This window comes from Hermetia illucens, chromosome 6 (assembly GCF_905115235.1).
Source record: "Hermetia illucens chromosome 6, iHerIll2.2.curated.20191125, whole genome shotgun sequence".
In the NCBI taxonomy this organism is placed as follows: domain Eukaryota; kingdom Metazoa; phylum Arthropoda; class Insecta; order Diptera; family Stratiomyidae; genus Hermetia; species Hermetia illucens.
In genome coordinates this window covers 2,894,164-2,912,157 of record NC_051854.1, presented here as the reverse complement: position 1 = coordinate 2,912,157, position 17,994 = coordinate 2,894,164, and the positions used below count along the sequence as shown (strand labels likewise).

Genomic DNA, 17,994 nt, shown 5'->3' with positions numbered 1-17,994 from the left:
AGAATCGTCGGCAACATGATCCCAGGTTTGGGTGGCATTCCTAACAGAGTTTTGAAGTTGGCAGTGTGGACTACGCAAACGTTTCCGAGGCGTTCCTAAAAGAAGGAATATTCCCTGCCCAGTGGGAAAAGCGAACCCAACAAGACACCCGGAAATACAGTTTCAAAGCGGATTATATGGCAGCTGGATACAATAGGGAAAATGATCGATGGAGTCATCTACCACAGACTCCTGCAATATCGTCGAAAACAGCAATGGTTTGTCGCAGCACCAGAATGATTTTCGACGTGTCGACTCTACATTCAACAACGCCAACTGGAGTAGTATAAAAGGGGCGTTGGTTGATATAGGTTTTCCCGAGTATTTAGCGACTCATGTTGGAAATTACCTATCAGAGAAGATTTTCTGGTACGGGACGGATGTGAGCCCCAAAGAGTGCATTGTTTCCTAATGTGAGGCATGCATGCCAAAAGGTAACCAGTGCCACTGCGGTACTTACAAAAATGTTGCCGAATACTGGCGGGCCGAAACACTGTCGGAGGCTGCTTCTAGCTTTACTCGTCACCTGTGTGGGCAGAGGCGCTTACAAACTTTGAGAGACGGAACCAAGTAAATTCAGTTTACTAGCTGATGGTTTTGTGGGTTTGCAGTACTTTTAGAAATATATCAGATGATATCATGATTCCTGTCGAAAGAAACGAGTGTGCTGTACCTTGCAAAATATATGGAAGGGCATCGAGAAAAGGAGCTTAATTCGTGATCACTACTATCGGGGGATGGTCTGAGCTTCAAAATGATGTATAGAACGCAGGAATGCCACGGGGTCAGAGTCGAATGATCTCTGGTAACGCAGAGGGGGGAGAGGGGAGTCTAGGAAGGGTCGACAGACACATAGGCTCATCTCCAACATTAAAATGTGGCTGAAATGGAAACATCGGGTGACCAACTACCACATTACTCAGTTCCTCGAAGTCCAACAGGCAGCACCGCTTTGGGTTTGATGATTCAAAAAATTGTCCTAGATTCGATGACATACCGAAGGATCCAGAGCATCTGATGCTTTACTGGCCAAGGTTCACAATAGAGAGGAGGAATCTGAACCAAGCGTTGGGGGGAACCTAGGCTCGGAGATGCTGAGGTCTGGGATTGGGACTGGAGAGACCAGGGGTGGTTTCTAGTGGGTACAATCCCACACGTGCCCGATCTACTTCCGGTGTTTGTGCGGTGGAGGTCCGAGATTAATGGAAGCGCAAGGCTAATCCTAGAAACCCTGGAGTCACAAGAAGGAATGCAATGAACAAGACTGTCAGACTAATACCCCAATTTAGAAGGAACTGAAAACGGTGTAACAAAGGCGATGTTGATTGAGGCAGTGTTTCCCTAAACAGGGTTGAGTTTGTAATACTCTTACCCATTCCACAAAAATACTCAGAAGGACTTATTTGAAGTGGGCGCGTCTGTTTTGGAAACTCCTCATGTTTTTTGAGCTAGAGAAGTCACAGGGTTTCTTTGATGAGGCAGACTAAAGGCAGGTGTACTTGTTACGAGAGTTAAGAAAACTGAGACCACAACACCATGTATTTCCCGCAAATATTGCAGAATCACATTTGAATGATGACCAATATTTGGGCCGAAAATTTAGCAACAAATCACTACGAATGCAATTCTGTTGCAATTCCTCCTAACTGCATGACGCTGCTGCATTACAAATCATCCAATTACAGGTCCACTCCTACCTCCAGCGCGGAGGCAGCAAGAAGCTCCCAAAAAAAGTAATAAACCGAAATTTGTACCATTCATTAAGCGAGTACGTATCATATATGCACCGACATCTCCCTTTGCACATATTAACCGATGATAGCGTTTTCAATTTACTTTCACTGCGGCCCATATGCAATGCGGGTGCATATTTTAGCATAATATTCGCAAAACTTAATGAAAAAATGAAAATACTGAAATATATGAAGTAATGTGTGTCTGTAAGTTGGCTTAATCATGTCACTCGCTTCAGCCTGGACTGCAGCGACCAGGGCCAGGGCAAAAAAAAACCGTCCCCGGGTAGATTAATTTAAAAGCAATTACTGACGAAGCATCAATTATTTGTTGCAGATCGTAGATTGCAGGTGATGCCAACTTTGCGTTGATTTGCGACCGGTTCAAGTAGCACCGCCATCCCGCCGACAATCGGCAAGTGATCAATAATATTGGAATAGTCGATGATGCGTGCACTTTTTGGCAGCGAATGCATTGCAGTGCATAATAAGTGCATCATCAGATGCAAGTGCAAGTATGCGAGGATGATGATCCGCGGATCATTCGCTGCGATGGGAGCTTGCTGTTTGTTTTTCTTATCAGAACAGATGGGACCAGGCATTATAGGATCTATCGTCGCGAAAATATGCTGCGATAAACAACGATTAAATGTAGGTACGTGCGTATTAATTTACTTCGACGTATTTATTACTTAATGCATCTAGTGACAGTTGCAATTTGCACTTGATAAAAAAATCTTGACTTGGAAGTATTTGCTTGAATGTGCTGCAATTTAACCCAGGTGCGATTGCCATGGGATGGGGGATGATTCGGGGATATCTTTCGTAGTACTGACATAGTTCAGTTCAGGATTCATTTAGTGCTGAAAGATAGTTGAACTTCACTTTCTAATCTTTAAATAGACTCTTCGAACAAAGGATATCAATTAATTCATTTTTTCCACCAATCCAGCGTAATCGCAATATAATGCAACTTTGTAAAGATACAATTCCATCTAAAAACTTCTTAGATTCTCTCCCTTATCTAGACATGTGCGGATCCAAATGTCTGAAATCAATAGCATATTACAGAGCTTTAGTTTTTAATCTACTTAAGATGGTTAAGTCAAGTAATATCTGACCAGAATTTTGAAATGATACTGACAGGTTTGAATAATTAAAATCTACGGAAGCAAGTAATGTGAAAATTACCGGAAAAACATATTCATTGGCATTAGAAATGTGTAATTCAGTACGAAACGTGTATTTGATAGTTGCAACGTGCTTGCAAAACCAAGTTTGTGGTTTTGTACTTTTTATCGTAAACAAATGTAAGAATAATCTAAACACTAAACGTGAAATGCATGCACTATGTAGATATAGGGGCTTTAATGGGATACATATGTTGGGAGTGTCGAAATTTATCCACGTGCAAAGATCACGTGAAGCGAGAACTCCAGAAGAAAATGGGAAATATTGAAGGGCTTTCTCAATCTAGCAGGATATATTTCGCAAGGAAAGATACGTCCACTACTGAGTCTTGACCGTCTTTTTGGGAAGGACTAACATATCTCCATGCCTAAATATTAGGTTGCTGCATATGAAATGGCCAATTTGGCAATCGAGTGAAGTTAGATGCGATTTTGCTGTATCAAATCACCACCAGTTGGCGCTGTTGGTGTCGGATAATGAAGTATTAATACTCCTACATTTAATCAAGAAGTCATTTCAGTTTGACCATCGTTGTGATAACAGTGAATAAAAAGGAAAAAAGGATGGAAAAGCCAAGAACGTATACTTTTTTATGTATGAGTTCAAATTCGGTCATAAAGGAGCGGAGGCGACCAGGAACATTAACAGCGCATTTGGAGCTGATACGGTAAGTGAACGAACCACACGGCGGTAGTTCGAAAAATTCCGGTCAGGCGGCATAAACCTTCAAAATGAGCCACGTGGACATCCAGGACCATCGATTGACAACGACGAGCTGCGTTTGCTAGTTGAATCCGACACATGTCAGTCTGTGAGAGACATTGCAGAGAAACTGGGCGTACACTATTCGACAGTTTCCCGGCACTTGCAAAAACTTCGAAAGGTAAAGAAGCGACAAATGGGTTCGGCAAGCCCTTACGGAGCAAAACATGGCGCTTCGAAGGGGAATTTACAGTTTTTTACTCTCCTGCAACAGAAGCGATTCCTTTTTGCACAGAATAGTGACATGTGATGAAAAGTGGATATTATACGACAATCGTCGCCGATCAGCACAATGGCTAGATGCTGATGAGCCGCCGAAGCATATGCCGAAACCGAGCCTCTATCCGAAGAAGGACTGTTTGGTGGTCTACAGCTGGAGTTATCCACTATTCTTTCTTGGCACCTGGAGAAACGATAAATGTACAGAAATACTGCGCCAAACTCGAGGAAATGCACCAAAAATTGAGTATTCAACGACCGAGATTAGTCAACAGAGATGATGTGATACTCCCTCACGACAATGCACGACCTCATGAATCCAGAACAACGGTTCAAAAGTTGAACGAATTGCAGTATGAGACTCTGCCTCATCCACCATATTCATCGGACCATTCGCCAACCGATTACCATTTTTTTAAGCATTTGCATGATTTTTTGACCGAAAAACAATTTAGGAATGGAAAAGCTATCAAAATTGCCTTCGACGAGTTTATTAACACCTGAAAATTGGGCTTCTACGAAACTGGCACACATGCTCTTGTATCTCGCTGGGAGAAGTGTCTTGAATCGACTAGCACTTATTTTGATTGAATAAATAAATTTCAGTACCAAATCGGCCATTTCATGTGCAACAACCTAATAAAATGTTGGGATCATCGGTGTACTTGCAAAATTCTAAGAACCTTATGTACTATCAGAAGCAGCTTTATATCATGGTCTAATTTATCTAGCGGCATTCACCAAAACCGACTAACTTCCGTATGCAACGTCACTTGAATCGATGCAAGATGGTCGGAAAATACAACCTACCCCACACAATACTTTCCTTCCCCCTCAGTAGGGATAATGAATAAAATGGGGCACAAGAGAACACCCAAATAAATTACATATAACTGCGGAAAGTTTCAATTGAATTTGATTAAGTTTCATTGACAATATCTCCATTATTGCTAATTCGACTGGAAGATGATTGTTAAGAGAATCATTATATCAATAAAAAATTCATAAAGTAAATTTTAATGGATTCGCGACAATAAGAATATTGAGAACAATTTGAATTCCATCACAGAAAGTTAAGATTAAATTCAGGCGTAAATAAATTAATTAAGCTAACCCAAATTAAATCATTTATATGTGCAGATTCGGCACTAAAATCTTCTTTTTTTTTATTTTAGATCTTAGAAGGAAGACGCCGATTAAGAGAAACGAGAGTTGAAAAAGTGGTGTATTGGTTGCAAAATAAAAAAGCAAGGGAAATAACGAATTCGCACCCACTAAAACCATCTCGGGTCTCTCCGGTTCCAGCCCTGCAGGACCACCTTCACTTAGATATTACTTGGAGGCTGGGTGGTGGCTCCTCTCAATCGTCCCAATTGGCCTCACAACCTTACGATTTCGTTGTTCCACAAGTAGTTGGAGGCCTTTTGGGCGTACCAGCATCGCATGCTTCCGTCGCTCATCGGATGATTTGGTTAACTTTATCTCTGGCTGAAATATCCAGGAATTTTCGAGCTTGAGTGCCGCGGAAAACGTGCCCCCTTAAAAACTTCCACCGTCCACTTGGCATTCTGAAGAAGCTCTTATTCAAGCGCGACTCGCTCTGTATTCCCATGCCGATTGCCTGGTGGTCATTGTGAGTGTAGTCCTTACCAAGCAACTTTACTGGCTAAAGTGGTGCTTATATGGGTCCAGGGAAGCCCAAACCCTTTTCTTTAAGTTTCGAAATTCGTGAGTACCAAATCTAGTTCCAATCCTTGCTGAAATGGCCTTCTGCGCCGTATCTCCTGCACTACTTCGAAATGCCATTTGAACTGGTGCATGCTTTCATAATGTGATCGAAGCGAACACAACTCAGCCTATTCTGACTCTTCCTGCTGCCAAACAGTAAGCGTGCTGCCTCCACTGTTAGACTAATGATTGTGGTTTGTCTTTCATAGTAGGATTTTTTTTAGAATTTTTATAGCTAACTTATGTAGTCCGATAAGATCTAATTACTTTTCCAAGGCACAGCGAACCTTCTCGTTCGAGATGATCTCGTCGACATCCTTGCAGACTATAGTGATATCCGGCCTTCTAGCTCTTATGTCGGATTCCAGTCCTACTGATTTTCCAGCTTGGCTCAATGATGTCTTCGGGGTCTGCCTTCACTCTTCTAAGGGCGTATGACATTTCAACTCGTTTGGAGATGATGATAACCGCCGGTCTTATCATCTTCCGATCTTTCCTTTTCGGAGGCTTCCACATCCTACTTGTGAGATCCACTCCCTTTTTAAAGAAATCGCGACTACTTGAGTTTCGCCGGCAGCTTCCTCCACAGCTTTCAGCTGAGCACTTTTTTCTCTTCGCGGTTTGGTGACCTATTCAACCGTTCGGCCAGCCTTTTCCCTGGTTTTTATTCTCTCCTGTTGCGAACAGGCGTTACTTTCGTTACCTTGCTCATTTTCTATTTCAACGTCTTCACTCTTCTTTTCAGGCGATGCTTTTACAGTGCAATAAATTTGCGAGGGAGAGTTAATTTGAATCCACCATAGCTTTTTTAATAATAGCTGGATTTTCACCAAATTTTCCAGAATCGTAATCTATTATCTGCGCTTTAAAATCAACAGGGGGGAATTCCTAATAAATTATTATTTTTAACTTCATTTGGGCAGTACCGGATGGAGAGTACTGTCAGAGATTTCATGTAGAAACGTCATCATGATTTTTTTTTAGATTTTTGGGGTTGAGTTATTTTCGCCTTTGATCCAAACACCCCCTCCCCCCCCCCCCCCCACACGTTTTAGAACTAAGGTCAAAACTAAAACCCCCATCTGACTATATTCGGAGAAAAAAAGTTTGAAAAGAAGAGATCGAGATAAGCTTCAAGGACGTTTTGGTCTGAGCTAACCTAAGCTGCTCAGCAGCCTCATTTCTCGAAACAGCTGGCGGTGGGACAGCTGGCGTATGAGCTGCTCCTTTAGCCGGTCGTAGGAGCCGTCCTGCTAGCGCACTAAAGAATCAAATTATATCAGGCATTCAACCAGTAAACCTTGAAAATCTTAGACAAATAAGTCCCTCTCAATTCAAGGCGGTTATCTTTTTGATAATGAATCGAGCCCACCACGCTATCGAATGAGGCAAAAACTAAAGATGAAGAAGAGAGGAATTACAGAAAAAAACGATAACTTTGTGCCATTTTAACCAATTTCTTTTTCACTTTACTTCTTATGGTTCTTTAAACTGCTGGAAATCCTTTTAGATTCTCAGCTGCTTCTTGCACTGTAACACAGAACGTATAACCGAGTGCCGGCATTCGTCGAACTTCCATAAATGGATCCAACCAAACAGTGTCCTTGCAGTTACCAGTTCCAAATATGTCCGGACTTTTAGAGATGAACTATGTAGAAAAGATACGTAAGGACACTACTCGTTACGAACAATTTCACTCAGTACTTACTCCTAGGAAAGGCGAGTTGATTCCAACTACCACCACTTCAGATATATTCTGGTTTCTGGGTTTAATATAATTCCATATTTGCAGTGGAACAGTTTCACTAGTCGTCGCATCAACCTATCAGAATTCGAATTGAATGATGGGATTATTATTATGCAGATAAGACTGGTCACCTACGTACCTTGTATGTGAAATTCTTCATTTCATAACATCCATCATCAGCTGGATATCGGACAACTTTTGATGTTCCGGCGTAAATATCAATTGGTCCGTCAACTGATAGTTTTTCCAGAATTCCATAGAACGTTTTCCAGTTGTCCGACTTCAGCGTTGACCACCATGGAATTAAATTTACGGCTTCAAAACTGTCTGTGAAAGGACGGAATCTTCCAGCGTAGGATCTAACTGGTGTCAAGTCGTCGAAGCTATATTGAGCGATTTTCTCGTAGTTTGGGAGTTCCTTTTTGACTCCTGCTCTTAAGGCACTGTCTCTGAGAGGATTTAAAAGGGAATTCAGGATTAGTTTTAAGTTATACACTGTTAATTTGGAATAAAGCTGTTGAGGCTTACAATGTTTTTAAGTTCTGTTCAGCAAATGTGAAAAGTTGGTCCTTTTGTAGTTGATACGTGATATTGTTTGGGCTGACATCAACCTAGAATAAGGAATAGGAAAAGGTCACTTTAAGTTATTTCACTTCACTTCGCCACATCTAATGGTTGAAGAAGAAAGTATTGGGCTAAGTATTGCTATCATTAGAAAACTAGGTACCTGTTTTCCAAGGATAATCGGTCGTTCTCCCATCACAAAGTGTATGAAGTCCACTTCCATGTTCTCAATATCATAACACACTTCAGCGAATATAATCGGAGTCCCATCGATATTCATTCCGTAAACCAATCCCAATTTCTTGCAATAATCCACAGGACCAATGTAGAAGGAAGCTTGACTTTCATAGCACGCGAGTGAATATCTCGACTCCACAGGTTCGAGACTATCTCCGGAAAGGTAGAAGATGTCTCCATTCTGGCACAAGAGGGTTACATTCGTGAAAGATTGATTGTAGCTCTGTTGATTTCTTAGTAAATTTCTGAAAATAGAGTCCGATAGTACAAGATGCGCCTTTTTATTGCTTTGGGAGTTGGATACCTAAATCCCGAACTACAATATCCTTGAATGGTACTTCCTTCAGCGAATGACACAGAACCGCCACTAACGTCTAAGACCAGCTTTTTAGAAGAAAACTGCTGAAGGAACACTCCCGGTCTATTTTTATCTAAGGACAATTCACATCCTTCAGCAAGAAATGCTGACACTAGCAGGACTACTAACACTTTTAAATTAAACATTTTGTGGTCACTAAACACTAAGTATAAATTCTTATAAATTACGGGAACAACTGGATCGATTCACTTCTTGACTATGTGACCTAACCGAAAAGATTCGGAATATATAGCTACAGCAGACATTAATCAGCATTGGAACTGATAAACATGATAAAATATTTAAATCGCTTGGAATAACTGTCTGAATGGATTAATCAATCATTAGCCGATTTCCGATACTAAACAGTGTGTGCGATGAGTATCTTTTCTATGAACTTTGCTATATTATTCCTTATGTTTCGCACCGTGACCCATAAAATATCCTCAACTCACTTAGGGGATAAATCTGTTAAATCCTTTTAACTCCCCCAGTAACTATGAGGTCTGAAGCGCAAAATTGATTCATTTTTAATCCCTTTTAATCCGAAGCTTAAACTGTGATTAGTTTTCGATTTTATTCTGTCTGGTCGAATATTTTGCATGGCAAACTGTTTGTTACGGGGAAACACCAACTTTTCTGTAATTCGTTAATTATTAATATAGATATTTCCTATAGATACAGTATCTTCCGCAATGACAAAATTTGTTTTCAAGTGTATTCTATGACAAAACCCCGATGATGGGTCACAACAACATATTGATATCAATTTCAGAAACATTCATAGATATTTGTATCTGCTCGTATGCGTCTATTTCTATTAAATAATGATAAATTATCTATAATCTTCTAGAAGAGACAGAACCTGTGATAAAGTATTGTCAACTATCAATAATCAATAATCAGAAATCAAAAGCATTTGGCGGTTGTTATCGAATCGATAGCAGTAATTAAATGCTGACCGATTGAATCACGACTGTAATACTATTTTTGAAATATCTACGTATAGGGAGGAAGTGTATCGATTCATCGTAAGATAGAAGATTTGAATAGTGCTTCCGATAAATTGAAAAGTACACGGCATACACGCAATCTTTCCATTGTATATTGTTTTAATTACGAATGATGAAGCCATGAATCAGTTTCATTACCTTTAACAATGGGTGATGCACAGAGACAGAGTGAGAGAAAAAAGGGAGATTTTGAAAAGTTGCTGATTCAGGCCTCATCGCCTGAAAGAAAATAGCGAAAAAGACATTATCAATGCTTTTCCAGCTTAAGATAAAGGTCTATCTGTGACTCAAAATTGATCTATTGGATTTGAAAATATTAGCACCGAGAAAGGGGTTTTGACACTTTCCGAACTGACCGCTTAGCCCTCAAAAGGGTCAATTAGCGTCCACGCTTAGCATACTCCGAAAAACTTGTAGGAAGAGTTCCCAAGAATTTTGAAAGGACAACAGTGAAGAACTCCTGTAAAGTTTTTGACGTCCACCGCTTTTTGCAGTTTACCCTGGATCGTTACGATCACAGAGCTGATCGCATTCCAATCCTCCAGGCAAGCTACCATTCTCCGGACAAAATTTTCCGGTGACATTATTTCACCTAGATTTTCCTTTAAGTTCCTATGTTCTTCCGCGAACTTCGGGCATTTTGGACAATCAGATGAGGTGTCCAATGTAAACATATGCAGATATTGACTGCATCCTCTATGATCGGTGGGAAGCTTTCTCTTAAGACACTCCCTGATAGTAGGCATAAACCGGTGTGCCCAACGACCTTTCTGCCATCCAGTTATAGATGATTTTTCCTTTCGGCTTTTTTCGCCTCCAATAGAGGAGAGATGTACTTGATGTTATGTATGTTCGCCATCAACTCTGCTAAGATGTCAATCGGCATTATTCCCGAGATGACGAAAGCCACTTCATCTGAAACGGTCCTAAAGGCTGAACCCACTCCACTGTTCTTTTGTAAACCACCGTTTCCATATTTTCCTCCCTAATTGCCGGCCCAACCGTACCCAACCAAGCCCAAACCGCACTGATAGAAACCAGTGCAATGTCGTCAGTGTAGCCCACCACCATGACCTTCTCTGGAACCGGGGTATTAAGTACATCATTCTACATGATGTTCCTCAGTAGTGGGCAGAGTGCGAGCGCTTAAGGATACCCGTCAATACCAAGAACTCCTGAGATATATCATGCAAGGCATTCCAGAGCCTCCGTTCTCGCAAGCAGCCATCCACAATGGGAGCGAGATAGGTGGAAACACCAACCGACGACAGGTACCTCTGTATATCATTCTAATTAACCAAACTGAATGCATTTTTCACGTTCATGGTTACTACCACGCAATATTTGCTAGTACCATACTTTCTGTGAATCGCACAAATTGCATTCAATCAAGCAAGTAACCAATTTACGGAACCCATACTGCCAATCTGAAAAACCTCCTTGGGTCTCAACAACCGAGACCAATTTATTGTAGATTACCCATTTTAACTTTTTTCCCATAGTGTCTAGAAAACATATGGGTCTATCTGGGGATAGCTCAACTGGAGGTTTGCCAGCCTTAGTGCCGCTCTTTTCCTAGAAGAATAATAGGTTGAATTTTAGCAAGATGGTAGGGTACGTATTCTGTGTACATGATCGGCCTCTGAGTTATCAAATGACAATTTTATAGGCGCTCCCCCATGGGTTTATATCCGTCTTCATGCAGAGCTCATTAAAGCGTTCCCTTTAGGTCCGCTAGACGGCCAGCATAGGATTTTTGTTTGCTTCCTTGTATGCATGCTCTTTTTGCGCCTGGCCAACCTTACTTACGGCCCTTTGAGCCGTTCGCCTGGTTCGGTAGTAGGCTAGCAGTTTGTCTTTTTTGCTTCAGCTTATTCTTTTGATCCAAACTAGAAACATTTCTATATTTATTGTGGCTTAAATTCAAGTTCTGGGCCTTGCACTTGTAACCTCAGCTTCTCACTTATCACGCCCTTAGCCCCGTTTCTCAATGTCGATATTATATTTTGTGGTTTTGTTTGCCTAGAGGAATGATCTTTTTATTCCTTTTGTTTGTCTGGTGTAGGTGCAACTCTTTCTTCTTTGACTAAATGTGGGGTAGCCTTATTGCATTAAACATATTTCTATGACCTAACACCCATTGTGGTTTTCTTAAATAATCTCGTAAAGTTCAGCTCTTTTACTCCAATTGCGTCAAGGAGGATTCCTCTAATTCAAAATCCAGTTCCTCCCTTTTCGTGATTTCCTGAATTGAGACTTTGTAGGCGAAGTAAGATTAACGGCAACGTAAAAGACAACTGAAACATAATAAAGCACCTTATCGGAAGCAAACCCTCTCGTACCAGCGCCGTCGTTAACTATCTGTTTATCAAGCAGACGAAAACACCATTAAAAAGTTTAAATGAAAAGAGGTTCGAACTATTTCTTTTGTTTTAATTAAGCGTCTTCCTTGGTTTCGTCTGGAGCTCCCTTACCCCATTCCCTCTCCTCCTCACCAATTTTTCTTCCTCAGACGGGAGCCGACGGTCGCCCTTCAAATTAGAGATTGCAACAGGTAGCGGTATGTCCTTGGTTACGTCATTGGTGGTTTAACGTGAGTACCTGTCGAATTGCCTTAACCCTACGGTCTTCTTAAGACACGGATTGATTTTGTGACCACGAATAGAGCCCAAAGCAATGAACGTACCAGTTTATGCATGGCTCAGCATTTATACTAGTGGATGTAAGGCTTACCCAATCTCAACCGGACTAAGGACTACGCACCCGCAAATTTGAAGCCTGAAGATCACTTTGCTCGCTTGGACGTAACCACACCCCCATGAAAATCCCATTTAGGGGTCAACACTTACAACCGAACTGAAAGTACATGAACCAGGGATGAAAACTATCAATTCAGAGGATTATACCGGTTCCAATGATATCCGTTTTGTGACCGAAGGTACTACTTGCAGACTCGGATCAGATCGACCTAATTAAACCTTGGAGTATTCGCTTACTGTATCAGACGAGCAAGTCTAAATGGTGCAACGTTTCTTGGTACCACCGCGTAGAGGTTCTTCTCGGCCATCCGATTTTATTCTAGCTGACAAGGTTACTGCCCCGTCTTCTTCGCTACTAGCTCAAGACACCAACAAATAGTGCTGACACGTGGAATAATTTATAGCTATGATATGGAAATGAATATATAGTTGAATCCATTTGATGGATGTGGTGCGATGATTGAGGTGGCTGGCTATCAGTTTGCCAGTGGAGCACCTTGGTTCAAATTGTCCTGCCGGGACAAAATATTCTAGATATTCCAAAAATGTCCTAACCTGAAGTGCTGTGTTTCACCAAATAAATGAAAAAGAAACTATTTTTCCCATCACCCCTCAAGCTTTTATTAAACTTCCAATTAGTGCAACCGTTGATATACCTGGTCTCCTTAATCTAAATAATTTATGAAAATTTCTCCCCTCGTAACAATAACTACGACAAATTCTACATCTCCGCTCTCAATCGCTACACACAGGAGGAGAAAGGATCAGTTTGTCTCATATGCACACCGTCTCTGCATGTCCTGGCATCTTCCTTGACGTAAACATATACATAGAGAAGGAGTTTGAGGTTTGAATTGAAAAGATACTTTCATACTTGACAATTTGTTCTGACATCAATTATTAGTTTGAGGGAATCCATTTAACAATTTCCCAACATCATCCGGATGACAACAATATACGTATCCAAAAGCTGGCATGTGTGATGTTAACAATAACGAAGACAGCCAGTCCACATTGTGACACACATCGTTGCAGAGGAAAGCATCCTTGGCATTTTCCTGTCAAGAGAAGTAGCAGATAATAGATAGGGATCTATAGTATCTATGTTTAGATATATTTGAACTAGCTAGACTAGATTTTAGACAGGACTTAATAATTGAAACTTACATCAAAGAAGGGACTATTGACCGCAATAATTGTCACACCTTTGTCCTGAGTATTTCGCTCCTTTATGTAGACCCAGATATATTTCGGTACAACTTTTATAATCTTTCCATCCTGAAAGGAAATTATTTAGATTTTAAAGATACTTTTATTCATTTTTGGCCATTCTTCTTACCGAATAACTCAAAATCTGAACAACCTCGTCATTGTTATTATTTGGGTATGAAATGTTCCCTGATGTCCCCATGTAGATATCATAGACACCATTTGCCTGGATGTTCTCGATGGCTGCCATAATAGCCTTCCAATTACCATTTTTCAATGATGACCACCAAGGAACCAAATATGCATATTTAAAGTCCTGGGTATACTGGATAAACATATCGGAAAGAAGGTTAAGTGGAGCAAGTCCTTCGAATTCATATTTGATATCTGCGGAAAGTAGTGGCGCAAAAGTAGCGATGGAGTTCCTCAGTGATTCTTCTCTTGTAAATTGGAAATAAATAATAATTTCGACGTTTTGAAAGATGTCCTTATTGAATTTAGGTGGAAGGATACTTACTGTGAATTCACTGCTTGACTACTGAAACTGAATGCTTGCTGGCTTAGTATTGTAGATATATTCGAAGGGTTGAGTTTTGTCTGGAACAAATTTAAATTTTTTTATAGCATATATCTTAGTTTGACAGGCAAAAATCATCTACCTGTTCCCCTAAAATTTGTGAGCGATCTCCCAGAACAAAGTGCACAAATGTTGTTTGCAACTGCTGATTATTATAACATAATTCTGCAAGGGATATTGGAGTACTTGAAATTTGGAAGCCATATTGAAGGCCCATAAACTGACAATAAGGCACTGGTTGGGCATAAAACAGAGCTTCCTGCTGGCAGCTCATTTGACTATCATTCAATTTTACGGGGGCATAGTTCGGAGCAGGAATATAAGATATAGTTCCATTTGCACAGGTGAAGGTCAGATTCTTCAATTTCCCATCAAATGTTTGGTCACCTAAATCACTTGAAATCAAAGAAATTAGAATTTACTATTTTCGAATAATAGAAAGTTATTGTTGATGTCTCACGTGAAATTTGTGCTGCAAAAGGCTTCAATAGAGTCACCATTCGATAAAGGGATTTTTCCATTTCCAGATGTTATGATACTCAAGTCCCCATTGGATTGCTTCACGAAAATTCCAGGTGCTTTATAGTTATAACGTAAATTACAGTCTCCTATTATTAGAATTTTTTTTAATATTAACATAAATAAATTATTTTATTGTATTATAACCAAATAAAGCAATAAAGCAATTATAATTCAACTAGATATGAAACTAATAATAAATACAATACAAAACAGTAATAATATCTAATAAGTGCGAATAAAATAAATTATACTAGGGAAGAATTAAAAAAAATATTATAAAATAATATTATATTGTATTATAATACAAATCAATACGAAATTAATAATATAATTAATTATACTTTTAGAATGTAACTTACGCGGTGAATTTCCGCTTACAAGCGAGACTACAAAAAACGTTAACACAAGTGCCTTCATTACTGAGAACTCCAAAGATACTGCCAATTTTATATCACTGACAATTATTTATAGTTTATTCAGTTGAAATGCGATGATCCTCACACCCAAAATAATAGCTAGTGAATTGACACTATCAAGAAATAATGTCACTCTTTCGATATAGTAACTATAGGTTAACTTATCTTTAATAAGACCAGAAATTGGACGCGTGTCAAATACTTTTGGCTTTAGGTCTTTATCAAATTAGAAACAATCAAAAGAAATCAACAAATATTCATTCAACTGACAACCTTTGTAATATTTCTCAATATTTTTGTAATACGTAATGCCCGATTTCGTTTCTAGATAATCCAATGACAGAATCTTCTACAAATGTTCATGTGACTCGTAAATCAAGGTAAAGTCTTGCTGAAGAAGGTGACATTCAATTTCTTGGTATGGAAGAATGAAAAATGAATGAAGGAAAATGAAAAATAGACCTATCTCATAGCACAACAAAATAAAAAAGAAGATACAAATGAAAACAATTTGAATAACTTTCCATAGTAAGCTTATCTAATCTCTTATCTTTTTATTTAAAACGATATGATCCCTTCTTCAGTATAAGATCAAATGGTTGCCGAAATAATGTCAGGTCTTTGATTACAAATAATTCCCGAAATACGGAACATGCTACCTACAATGAAAAGTATTATAATTGCTTTCATTTAATAATTGGCTATCAATCAACTGTTGAATCGAGAAAAGAGCCCTTAAGTTTCCCAGAAAGAGAAACTTAGCCCGCTCACATTGAGAACCTCGCTTTCGTTGGTAATAACCTGCAGACCAACTCTTTATACACATTAGAAACCACGAGGTTTGGTTGACCATGCCACGAATGCTGATGGAGAGGGAGACGGAGCAGCAACCCTGTTGGCCAAACCAAAACCAAGTGGCCGAGGAGACCCTCCACGAGGTGGCACTGAGAGATGCTGCATTCACTACGACTTGTTGATCGTGATGCATTAAGCCAATGCTCCAAAGCCTATTTAGGCTCGATTCTGCATAGCGACTGATCTGAAGTAGCTTCGGCCACGAAACCTTATCAGGGGTATACTGCTACCACAGGATAGCCCTCTGAACTTTAATATCTCAGGAGAATTCCTGGTTCATGTACTTTCAGCCCGGTTATTAGTGGTTAGCCCCCGAGTAGGTGTTTCATTGGGGTTGTGGTTGACATCCAAGCGAACAAGAGACCTTGGCGCTTCAAATGTATAGTTGGGTTACAACTCGGAAGAGTACTTCTTAGTTCGCTAGAGATTTAGGTGGGTCTTGCTTCCACCAGTATGAATGCTGAGCCATAAACTCTGCATAGACTAATACCGCTGTCCTCGCCTCAGTAGGGTTCTGAAAATCAATCCGTGTCTTAAGAAAACCGTGGCTTTAAGTCTACACGACAAATACTCACGTAAAACCACCAGTATATACAGGATCCCACGGACGATGCTGATACAATTTGTAGCGTTTTTAGGCGTGCGAGACTCGGCTTCATACTTATCCGCTTGTAGTTTCTCGTTAGGAAAAAAACTCCCAGCCGTCACCACGTGAAGGTGGAAATAGGGTTTGGTAGTAGAGTTATTGGTGCTGGTTCACCAGTCGTTCCTCAGATTTTATACGCCACCGTGGTACCAATCCACTTTTCGCTCTGGAGCCTATACCACCCTTTGACCACCGCCGTCATTAATATCTGGTATAATTACTACGTTCCAATTGCCACGCTCAAAAGAGGTAACCTTCTTTGGAATCTTAAAAATAATCCCTTTCTTCAATGTCCAAAAAAAAACCGTCCCTTCCGTTTAATATATCTCCCTGTCCAACAAAAAATGTTCCACACTGTTCTTAATTCATAACCCCAATTCAATCCTATTCTCCATTACCAATCCCTCGTACCTCCCCGTTAAAATAGACCAACGACAGCTTTCAAAGGATTCCTGCCTAGGTTCACCTATTAGGAAACGATTAATAACTACCTCTTACGAATCTAGTCATAGACGACCGTATATTTGCACCATTTCATCGAAAAAAACCAAAACAAAATTCTGAAAAAAATAGGGACTAACGGTTTCGTCCAGGGCAGAGGCAACTCATCAGACGTTGCCTCGCCTCTGCCCTGGGAGGAGCGTGACCGTATAATATATAAAGGAGCGTTTTCCACCTGTTGCCACTTACGGTCACGCTGCTCCCAGGGCAGAGGTGAGGCAGCGTCTGATGAGTTGTCTCCGCCCTTGACGAAACCGTTAGTCCCTATTTTTAAATGCTTCAGTGCTATGCCCCAAACGGAGAGATCCGTGGACCAAAAAACGTGAGAGTAAGTTGCTCTCCATTTGGTCCGGTCCAACATCAAGTGAATGTTGACTTAGGATCCCTCAATGTTGGGAGTCCTGAGTCGCATCCATTTGATGACGGACTAGACCACTTGGGAAGCACCTTACTTCCTCTCTTGTGGTCCAAGGACTCCTCTTTTTGGATTAAACACCCAAGTTCAAAAAGAAGAAAAAATCTCGACTGACGGTTTCGTCCAGAGCAGAGGCAACTCATCAGACGCTGCCTCACCTCTTCCCTGGGAGCAGCGGAGTTGTCACCTGATGCTGCTGAAACTTGAACGACTAAACAAAACATTCCTAATATGGGTAGCAACGCACTCGAATATCGTCCACAATCGTGGGTCCAGAACCAGCTTTTGGCATCCGGCCACCCCCTGTCATGTTTACTGTGAAGGGTGAAATTCCAAGGATTCACGCAGTGGAATGGAGAAATTTGAACTCTTGCCTCAGGCGAAAAGTTTCCTTAACGGACCCCCAGATGGAAAACATTTGGGGTGGTGACCTCAGCCAACGTGAGAACGGGGAAGAAGCGGCCCTGCACTTCATATGCAGCCACCCGACTTCATCAGATCTC

The 17,994-nt window shown here is 40.5% G+C and overlaps 2 protein-coding genes across 5 annotated transcripts; both read right to left on the bottom strand.

Annotated features, from left to right (window-relative positions):
• Positions 1-7,108: 7,108 nt before the first annotated feature.
• Positions 7,109-8,816, bottom strand: LOC119660430. Its single transcript, XM_038068980.1, has 6 exons — positions 8,525-8,816; positions 8,147-8,465; positions 7,948-8,030; positions 7,559-7,868; positions 7,381-7,494; positions 7,109-7,320 (listed from the first exon to the last, which is right to left on the bottom strand). The coding sequence occupies exons 1-6, from the start codon at positions 8,722-8,724 to the stop codon at positions 7,159-7,161; spliced, it is 1,188 nt and encodes a 395-aa protein (XP_037924908.1). The 5' UTR covers positions 8,725-8,816; the 3' UTR covers positions 7,109-7,158.
• Positions 8,817-13,012: 4,196 nt separating this feature from the next.
• LOC119659354 lies at positions 13,013-15,170 on the bottom strand. 4 transcript variants are annotated; one of them, XM_038067405.1, is made up of 8 exons: positions 15,018-15,170; positions 14,597-14,744; positions 14,219-14,531; positions 14,077-14,156; positions 13,690-13,999; positions 13,518-13,628; positions 13,217-13,408; positions 13,013-13,161 (listed from the first exon to the last, which is right to left on the bottom strand). In XM_038067405.1, the coding sequence occupies exons 1-7, from the start codon at positions 15,073-15,075 to the stop codon at positions 13,244-13,246; spliced, it is 1,185 nt and encodes a 394-aa protein (XP_037923333.1). In that variant the 5' UTR covers positions 15,076-15,170; the 3' UTR covers positions 13,013-13,161; positions 13,217-13,243. The 4 variants fall into 4 exon arrangements, with proteins under 4 accessions (XP_037923333.1, XP_037923334.1, XP_037923330.1 ...); XM_038067406.1 differs by having other exon boundaries at positions 13,013-13,157; XM_038067402.1 differs by having other exon boundaries at positions 13,225-13,408.
• Between the last annotated feature and the right edge of the window lie 2,824 nt (positions 15,171-17,994).